At 50.8% G+C, this 10561-nt stretch overlaps 1 protein-coding gene across 1 annotated transcript in view; it reads right to left on the minus strand.

Moving 5' to 3' along the window:
- LOC140193024 (GMP reductase 2-like) overlaps positions 1-10148 on the minus strand; it is a gene marked incomplete at its 5' end in the record, with an annotated part of 22221 nt that extends 12073 nt beyond the window's left edge. Inside the window, 2 exons of the mRNA XM_072250476.1 lie at positions 7829-7871; positions 10001-10148. Of these exons, the coding sequence (XP_072106577.1) occupies positions 7829-7871; positions 10001-10148 (191 nt within the window). The remainder of the gene's footprint in view (positions 1-7828; positions 7872-10000) is intronic.
- Positions 10149-10561: the final 413 nt, after the last annotated feature.

Raw genomic sequence — 10561 nt, forward strand, 5'->3', positions numbered from 1 at the left:
GATGAGTGAACGGCAGATGGAGCAGGGTGGGTAAGGGGCAGGGGGGAGATGGTCAAAGATGGGAGGTGGAAAGGAGACTAAACTGACGATTGGAGGTTGAGAGGAAGGGAAGAATGGGTGGCAAGAGAAAAGAGAAATTTGTGTGTGTGGGGGGGGGCGTGTTGAGATGTAAAATTGGGTCGATATTGCTGCCGTTGTGTTGTGGGCTACCCAGGTGAAGGTATTGCTCCTCCAGTTTGTGTTGGGTCTCACCCTGGCAGGTCAGTGTGGGAATGGAAAGTGGTCTGTGACTGGGAGCTCAGGGTTACTGTGGCACATTCAGCTTAGGGGTTTGGTGGAACAGTCACTGGGCTCACCAATGTAGAGGAGGCCACATCAAGAACACCAAGTCCAGTTGTCAAGGTTTGGGGTGTGAATATGAATCCTTACCACACCTGTTTAGCATCACTGTATGGTGGTGACAGAGGAGGTGTAAGGATACGTGTTACATCAATGTGAGGGCAGAAGAGAAGGGAGGGACAGGTGTGCAGGGCTGAGTGGACCAGGGAGTCATGAAGAGAGTGGTCCCCCTGGAAGGCAGAAAGCGGCGGGGGAAGATGTGGCTGGTGGAAATGAAGGATGATTTCCTGGATGCTGAGGCTGACAGAGTGAGAGTGAGGACCAGAGGAACTTCTCTCTGCTCTGTCTGGGATGATGCAGGATGAGAGGTGAGGACCAGGGGAACTTCTCTCTGCTTTGTCTGGGACAAGGCATGGTGAGAGTAGAAGTTCAAGAAACACAGCAGATGAGCGATCAGGTACTGTCAACCACAGCTGAAAGGAGGCCATGATTCTTGAAAAAGATTATTTTAGTTGTCCTGGAACAGAAAGCCTTATCCTAAGTGCAGATCCAGTGGAGACTGAGAAAAGAATGGCATCCTTACAAGAGACAGGCTGGGAAAGTTGTAGCTGAAGTAGATGTGTGAGGGTTTATAGTAACTATCAGTGGATAGTTTATCTCCTAAGATGGAGAGAGATTTAGAAAAGGGAGAGAAGGGTCATAAATGCACCATGTGAACTTCAGAGGAGGGTGGAAGGTGATAAAATTGATGAGTTCTGCACAGGTGCAAGCAGTACCAATGCAGCCATCAGTGTTACAGAGAAAACGTTAGGAATTCGTACAGGAACTGTACAATGTAACCAACAAAGAGACAAAGCTTGGGCTCTTGTGAGTGTCCATGGCTACATCTTTGATCTGTAGGAAGTGAGAGGAATCAAAAGAGAAGTTGTTAAAGTGAAGAACAACTTCAGCCAGGTGATGAGAGAGCTGGGGGAGGGGAATTGCCTGTATCTTCCACTGCAGAAAGAAGGAGGGGGCTGTTAGATCTTCCTGAAGGGGGATACAGGTGTATGAAGACTGGACGTCCATTGTACAGATGAAGATTTGGGGGCCAGGGAACCTGAAATCGTCCAATGAAGGATGGCATGCGGGGTGTTCTGCATGTAGACAGGCAGGGACTGGCCAAGGGAGAAAGGATGGAATCAAGGTATGAGAAGATAGGTTCAGTGCCGTAAGAGCAGGCAGAAACCGTGGGTTTGCTGGGACATTGCTGTCTGTGGATATTGATTCAAATCTCCATATCCACAAGGCTCAGTCTTGGGACCAAGCTCACACCTACTGTCCACTTGTCTGATACCAGTGTCTGTGAGCCAGTTGCAGGCAGGTTGGGGAGAAGTTCAAAGTAAATTTATTGTTAAGGTACATACATGTCACCATATACTACCCTGAGATTCATTTTCTTTGCAGACATTCACAGTGAACACAAAGAAACACAATAAAATCACGGAAAAACTGCACAGAACAAGACAAACAATCAGTCTGCAAAGGACAACAAACCCCTCAAATACAAAAAGAAAAAAAACCCACAAATATAAAAATAATAAATAAATAAGCGATAATGAGGCCTTGAGATGTAGAGTCCTTGAAAGTAAGACTACAGGTCGTGGGAACCAGAGTGCAGAACTTCACTTGCCCCATCGTTCAGGTTGAGGGGTAATAACTGTTCCTGAACCTGGTGATGTGGGCACTCAGGCTCCTGTACCTCCTTCCTGATGGCAGCAGCGAGAAGCGAGCAGGTCCTGGTTGGTGGGGGTCAATGATGATGGATGCTGCTTTCCTGCAACAGCATTCCATACAGATGTACTCAGTGGTGGGGAGGGATGGACTGGGCTGCATTCAGAATCATTTAATATCACTGGCATACGTTGTGAAACACACAAAATACCTGAGAAACTCAGGTCAGACAGCTTCAATGGAAATGAATAAACAGTTGATGTTTCAGGCTGAGACCCTTCTTCGGGACTGGGAAGGAAGGGGAAAGATGCCAGAATTAAAAAGTGGGGGTGACGGGAAGGAGCACAAGCCAGATGGTGAAGCCAGGTGTGTGGGAAAGGTAAAGGGTTGGAGAAGGACAAATCTGATAGAGGAGAGGAGAGTGGACCATGGGAGAAAGGGAAGAAGGAGGGGCAGGTGAAGAGAAGAGGTAAGAGGCCAGAATGGGGAACAGAGGAAGAGAGAAGGGGTAGGGGAAAACTACGGAGAGGAGAAGTCAACTTTCATGCTTCAGGTTGGAGGCTACGTAGACAGAATTAAGGTGTTGCTCCTCCCCCTGAGAGAAGCCTCATTGTGGCAAAAGAGGAGGTCCTGGACTGACATGTCGGAATGGGAATGGAGATAGGAACTAAACTGGTTGGCCACCGGGAAATTCCAGTTTTGGCAGATGGAGCAGAGGTGCTCAACAAAGCAGTCCCCCAATTTACGTTAGGTCTCACCAACGCAGAGGAGGCAACACAGGGAGTACTGGATACAATGGATGACCCCAACAGATTTGCAGGTGAAGTGTTGCCTCACCTGAAAGGACTGTTTGGGGCCCTGAATGGAAGTGAATGGACAAGTGAAGAATTTCTGTGGTTTGCCAGGAGGGAGATTAGTGGGGAGGGATGAATGGATGAGTGAATCACAGAGGGAGAAATCCCTATGGAAAACAGAGTGGAGGAGGGGGTAAATATGTTTGGTGGTAGGATCCCATTGAAGATGGCAGAAATTGTGGGGAACGATGTGTTGGATGCAGAGGCTCACAGGATGGCAAGGACAAGAGAAAGGCGGGTGAGCGAGGATGTCTGGGAAATGGAGGAGATGCGAGTGAGGGCAGTAGTAATATAGGAAAGAATGATATGTTGTGAAATTTGTGGCGGCATACATTGCAATACTTAAAAATAAAAAAGTTATAAATGACTATAAAAAAATTAAATGAATGCAAAAGAGATTTTAAAAATATTGAGGTAGTGTACATGGGTTCATTGTCCATTCAGAAATCTGATGGCAGGGAGAAAGAAGCTGTTCCTAAAACGCTGAATGTGTGTCTTCAGGCTCCTGTACCACCTCCTTGATGGTAGCAATGTGGAGAGGGCAAATCCTGGGTGATGAGGGTCTTTAATGGAGGGACATTGCTTCGATGCTGGGGAGGCTTGTGCCTCTGATGGAACTAGCTGAGTTTGCAACTCCGCAGTTGTTTCCAGTCCTGTACAGTGGCCCCTCCATACCAGACAGTGATGCAACCAGTTAGAATGCTCCCCATGGTACATTTGGAGAAATTTGCGAGCATCTTTGGTGATATTCCAAACCTCCTCAAACTCCTGAGGAAATACAGCCACTGTTGTGCCTTCTCTGTAATTGCATCAATATGTCGGGCCATCAGCAATTTACAAATAGCATTTGAACTGTGCCGAGCCACACAGTCATGTGTAGAGAGCACGAGCAGTGGGCTAAGCACACATCCTTGAGGTGTGCTAGTGCTGATTATGAGCGAGGAGGAGATGTTATTCCTGATCTGCATTGACTGTGGTCTCCTAATGAGGATCCTGTTGCAGAGGGAGGTATCGAGGCCCAGGTTTTGGAGCTTGGCGATTGGCGCTGGGGGTATGATGGTGTTGAACGCTGAGCTGTGATCAACAAGCAGCAGTAGGTATTGCTGTTGTCCAGGATGAGTGCACAGCCAGTGAGACTGCAGCCGCTGTAGACTTATTGTGATAGGCAACTTGCAGCAGATCCAGGTCCTTGCTTAAACGGGAGTTACTTCTGGCCACGAACAACCTCTCAAAGCACTTCATCACAGTAGATGTGAGTGCAACTGGACGATAGTCATTGAGGTAGTTCACCCTGATCCTCTTGGGCACTGGTATGATTGTTGTCCTTTTGAAGCAGGTAGGAACCTCTGCCTGCAGCAGTGAGGGACGGAAGGCATCCGAGAACACTCCCGCCAGCTGGTTGGCACAGGTTTTCAATGCCCTATCAAGGCCTGACCCTCTCTAAAGATGTCCTGATATTGGCCTCCAAGACAAAGGTCACAGGGTCACCAGGTTTCACACAGGCGTAGTTTTATTCTCTCTTTCAGACCGTACATAAAACAGGGTTGAGCTCATCTGGCAGTGATGTCTCACAGCCATTCATGATGTTAGATTTCACCCTGTAACAAGTAATGGCCTGCAAACTCTGCCAGAGCTGACGAGTGTCTGATTCTGTCTCAAGCTTCAATCAGAACTATTTCTTTGTTCTTGAAATATCCTGCCGTAGGTCGTACCTGGACTTCTTGTTACGCTCTGGATCAATGGTCTTGAATGACAGGTCTAGCCCTCAGCAGATTACAAATCTCCTGGTTCATCCACGGATTCCGGTTTGGATGTGTCCAGTATTAGCCGGCTGGTGGTGTGGTGGCATCAGCACCAGACTTCGGAGCGAAGGCACCCGAGTTCAAATCCAGCCAGCTCCCTTGCACGCTCTCCATCGTGCTGGGTTGAGCGTCGAGCTAGCAACTTGGCCTCGTAAAAACAAGAAAACCTGCTAAAAAAACGCTGTCATGACGGCATCCCGATGACTCCACTCAGAGTTAAGGGCTTTCTTCTTTTTCTTCTGTGTCCAGTATGTTCTTGAAAGCACACACCCATCCACACAAGTCTTGATGAATTTGGTGACAACTGTGGCGTATTCATTCTGATTCGAAGATTATCTGGTCCACAAATCAAAGCACTCCTCTGCCTCCCTTGACCATACCTTCTTGATCATCACCACTGGTGCTGTGGTCTTTAGTCTCTGCCTGGACAGTGGGAGTAGAAGTACAGCCAGATGATTGAAATTTCCAAACTGTGGGCTTGGGGTGGCAAGGTAAGAGTAATTGATTGTGTTGTACAGTGGTCAAGTGCATTGGCTCCTCTGATTCTGGGGGTAGTTGTTCAGAGATTTGTTCCAGTTGGCTTGGTTGAAATCCCCCGCAATGATTGGGAAGGCATCAGGGGACGCTGTTTCATGACTGCTGATTACGGTACTCAGCTCCTCCGATGCCTGCCTAATGTTGGTCTGAGGTGGAATGGACACCACTACCAGGATGACAGTGGAAAACTCCCTCAGCAGATAAAATAGAGAACACTTGGCTGCCAGATGTTGCAGGTCAGGTGAGCAGGATTGAGACAGAACTGCCATGTCTGTGCACCAAGATGAGTTAATCATAAAGCACACTTCACCTCCTCTACCTTTAAAACAGTCAGCTGCCTTGCCTTTTGAGTGGGTGGTAAAGCCATCAGGCTGCAGCACGGCTTCCAAAATGGCAGGGGATAGCCACGTTTCCATGAAGCAAGGTTCACAGCAGTCCTTGATGGCCTTCTGGTACTGCAATCTTGCTCTGACGTCCACGAAACTACTTCTTTTATGTCCTCTTTTCAAATGTGGTTCTGGTACTGCTGGAGCCTGTGATCTGCATTTTGATGGTATGTTTTCGGGCTGATTGAACTGGTGTTTTGCTGCATCCGAGACTTCCGGGGGGTGAGCAGCCTCGACATAAGGAGCTTGGAGACAGACGCAAGCCCATGATCAATTCATTTCTTGCTGATCAAGCTGATTAAAGCACTGAGGGAGTTTGAAACATTGAGGTGAGTGAGTGCTCAGCGCTGTCTACCAGCCACTCGCTTGCTGCTGCCAAAGAAAGGTGTCTGCTTAGGACAGTCTCTCTCTCTCTCTCTCTTGCTCCAGACGGAAAGTCACTGCATTTGAATGGTCTCTCTCTCCCCCCACCCCCCACCCCCGATGCTGCCGGAGCACGGTACCAAAGCCCAGGGTCTGCGGTTTGTGCATTAGACTGTAATTCACATTATGATGGTCGCTCCTTTTTCTGTTACTATTTTTGGGTGATTGAATCAGGGCGACCTGCAGATAATGAACACTAAACTGAACTGAATTATGCCTGAACTCTTTCGATTTTGTGTTTTATAGTCTGTGTTCCTCGCTTGTATTTTTTGTTGCCTTTTCTGTTTTTTCCGCGTGTGGGGCAGTTGCTGTTTTTATCTGGATGGTTTCCATGGTCTTTGTTTCGCAGCTGTGTGTGGGAAGACTAATCTCAGAGTTGTGTATCGCATTCACACTTTGATAATAAATGTACTTTGAATCTTTGAACTTTCCAGCCCACTTTCCACACTTCCGTTTCTTACAGGGGAATTGCACTTGTGACCCTTGATTTTGAGGATTGATAAAGATTTTTTAAAAACATCTTAACACAATGTTGCTTACTGCAGTCCCCATGGCTGTGACTGTGCATCTCAGCTGTGGTGGTCCAGAACAGGAACATTTGATGATTGCCACTGGATCTGCAAGCAAAGCACCATCTTAAGCCCAGTACTTTTTGTAGGCTTCTCCTTTCCTGGTGTTTCCACACCAGGCCATGATGCAACCTGTCAGTGTACTCTCCTCCGCGCAGCAATGCAAGTTCGTCAAAGTCTTCACAAACTTCTAAAGAAGTAGAGGTGCTGACATGCCTTCTTTGTAATGACACTTACGTGGGCAGATGCTCTGAAATCTGGGGTGTCACGGTTAGTGTGACACAATTACATCTCGGGGTGTCGGAGTTCCGGGTTCAGCAAAATCTTTAAGGAGTCTCTGTACACCCTCCAAGTGCAATGTGTGTGTTTTGCCCGGGTGCTCTGGTTTCATCCCACAGACGTTCTGGGTAGGTTAACTGGTTACTGTAAGTGAGCTTATGGTTAAATCGGGGTTGTCGGGGGGTTGCTGGGGTGGTGCAGCTGGAAGGGCCTATATCACCCTGAATCTCTTAACTAAATTTAAAAAATAATAAAATTATAACGTCAAGGAATTTAAAGTTGCTGACACTCTCCACCTCTAATCTCCTGATGAGCACTGGCTCAGACCTCCAATCTCCTCCTGTGGTCAATAATCAGCTCCTTGGTCTTGCTGACAGCGAGTGAGAGGTCGTTGTTGTGGCACCCCTCAGCCAGAGTTTCAATCTCCCTCCTACATGCTGATTCATCATCCCCTTTGATTCAGTCAACAACAGTGTGTCATCAGCAAACCTCATATGGCCTTGGCGCTGTGCTTAGCCTCACAGACCCAAGTATGAAGTGAGTAGAGCCGGGTGTGAAGCACACCACCTGTGCTGAAGGTGACTGATAGTGGTGATGCTGGCATCCTGGAGGGAGTGCCAGGCCCACAAAGGACAGAGTGTATCTAGTACTGCACTGTGGTCTACTGGGAGCGGTGGGATGGACTCCCAGCCAGTGCAGCACCAGGGCCTCCCGAATACCTGCCCATCCCTAACTCATCGGGCATGTGAACTGGAGTCAGAGTGCGACCTCAGCCCCGGGATCCTCCTGTGCCAAGAGATCAAACCCACCCTCCTACCCAACGTACCTCCTCCCCAACCCTCTTTTCTCCTCTCCTCTCTCATCCCTCCCCCTCCCACATCCCATCACCATTACAGAACCGTGGGCATCTGCGTGGGTGGACTCACCGAAGGCTTTGGCCACGTCTCCTGGACAGGTGCAGCCTCCGTCCTGTCAAGACAGAAGATCATGAGATACAGGATGACTATTCAGCCCATCTGGTCTACCCCACCATTCAATCATGGCTGACTTTCCTCTCGTCTTCTCTCCAGAGTCCCTAACCTCCTGACCAATCGTCCTCTGGCTTCAACCGACTTCCACATCTTCACTCCCCTTTGACTGAAGAAACTCCTCCGCGTGTCCATTCTAAAGGGAGGTCCCTTTATTCTGAGGCTGTGCCCTTGAATCCCAGACTCTCCCACTGATGGAAACCTCCTCTCCACGTCCATTCTAACCAGAACCCAGTAGGTTTCAATAAGGTCCCACACCCCGCCTTCCCACTCATTCTTCTGAACCAGATGTGCAGCTGGAGCTGAGGGTGACAAGGACCTGTGGGGACGTGCTACGATTCAACCAGGCATAGGCAGAGAGACCGGTGTCTGGAGAGAGCAGCAAAATTGTCACACGAGCTTGATAACTGGCGTTCAGTGAATGAGTCAGGGGCCCAGGTCCACAGGGGGACAGTGAATGAGTCAGGGGCCCAGGTCCACAGGGGGACAGTGAACGGGTCAGGGGCCCAGGTCCACAGGGGGACAGTGAACGGGTCAGGGGTCCGAATCCACAGGGGGACAGTGAACAGGTCGGCAGTCTGAGTCCAGTGAACGGGTCAGAAGTCTGGGTTCGCAGAGGGACAGTGAACGGGTCAGGGGTCCGGGTCCACAGGGGGACGGTGAATAGGCCGGCAGTCTGAATCCAGTGAACGGGTCAGAAGTCTGGGTCCACAGGGGGACAGTGAACGGGTTGGGGGTCCGGGTCCACAGGGGGACAGTGAACGGGTCGGCAGTCTGAATCCAGTGAATGGGTCAGAAGTCTGGGTCCGCAGAGGGACAGTGAACGGGTCGGGGGTCTGGGTCCACAGGGGAACAGTGAACGGGTCGGCAGTCTGAATCCAGTGAACGGGTCAGAAGTCCGGGTCCACAGGGGGACAGTGAACGGGTCGGGTGTCAGGGCTCTGGGTCCACAAGGAGATGGTGAACGGGTTGAGGGTCGGGGGTCTGAGTCCACAGGGGGACAGTGAACGGGTCAGGGGTCCGAATCCACAGGTGGACGGTGAACAGGTCGGCAGTCTGAATCCAAAAAACGGGTCAGAAGTCTGGGTCCACAGGGGGACAGTGAACGGGTCGGGGGTCCGGGTCCACAGGGTGACAGTGAACGGGTCGAGTGTCAGGGTTCTGGGTCCACCGGGAGACAGTGAACGGATCGGGTATCAGGGCTCTGGGTCCACGAGGAGACGGTGAACGGGTTGAGGGTTGGGGGTCTGAGTCCACAGGGGGACAGTAAACGGGTCAGAGTCTGGGTCTACCGGGGACAGTGAACGGGTCAGGGGTCCGAATCCACAGGGGGACAGTGAACAGGTCGGGGGTCTGAGTTCACAGGGGGACAGTGAATGGGTCAGAAATCTGGGTCTACAGGGGGACAGTGAACGGGTTGGGTATCGGGGGTCTGGGTCCACGAGGAGACAGTGAATGGGTTGAGGGTCGGGGGTCTGAATCCACAGGGGGACAGTAAACGGGTCAGAGTCTGGGTCTACTGGGGGACAGTGAACGGGTCAGGGGTCCGAATCCACAGGGGGACAGTGAATGGGTCGGGGGTCTGAGTCTGAGTCCACAGGGGGACAGTGAACAGGTCGGGGGTCTGAGTTCACAGAGGGACAGTGAACGGGTTGGGTATCGGGGGTCTGGGTCCACGAGGAGACAGTGAATGGGTTGAGGGTCGGGGGTCTGAATCCACAGGGGGACAGTGAACAGGTCGGGGGTCTGAGTTCACAGGGGGACAGTGAACGGGTCGGGGGTCGGGTGTCTGAGTTCACGGGGACAGTGAACGGGTCGGGGGTCGGGTGTCTGAGTTCACGGGGACAGTGAATGGGTTGGGTATCGGGGTTCTGGGTCCACAAGGAGACAGTGAACGGGTCGGGGGTCCGGGTCCAGGAGGAGACAGTGAATGGGTTGGGGGTCTGGGGTCTGAGTCTACAGGGTTCCAGTGGTTTCAGGAGTAGCTTGGTCCCAGCTCGGCATTGCTTGGTGCTTGAGTGGCCAGTAAATATGCAGGGTGTTGCATCGCCCCCCGTCCCCGTCACTCACCGAGACGATGTGCCCATTGAGTCCATGGGCAGCATCAGCACACTCGATCACCGCGCTGAGCTGCGGGTAGCCCACGCCCGTCTTCTTCCTGGTGGTACACACCGAGCCTGTTTGGGGAAGGCAGGGAGCTTTTACTGGACTCGTCGCTCTTTACCCCCTGCTCAATGCCTTTAGCCTTGCATATACTTCCTGACGTGGAGCCTGCCCTGTTCCTTTGTTAACGTGTGCACCCACTCCGTCACCACTGCAGATTTTAGTCAGAGTTACACAGCACACAAGCAGACTTGTCCATACCAACCTGAGATGCATTTGTGTCAGATCACTCTACTTGTCCACTTCTACCACCTCCTCTGGCCACTCATTCCATATGCCCACCACCCTGTGTCAAAATAAAAAAAACTCCTAAATTTTTCTTCTCCCTCTGTTCCCTCTCATTTTAGACTCCCCGATCCTGGGGAAATGGAGGTGACCATCCACCTGATCAAAGCCCCTCACTTTGTGAGCTGTCTAAGGTCCTCGGTCTCCTTCGCTCTAGGGAAAGCAGTCCTAACCCTCTGGTCC

Source organism: Mobula birostris, unplaced genomic scaffold (assembly GCF_030028105.1).
Source record: "Mobula birostris isolate sMobBir1 unplaced genomic scaffold, sMobBir1.hap1 scaffold_3549, whole genome shotgun sequence".
Taxonomy (NCBI): Eukaryota; Metazoa; Chordata; class Chondrichthyes; order Myliobatiformes; family Myliobatidae; genus Mobula; species Mobula birostris.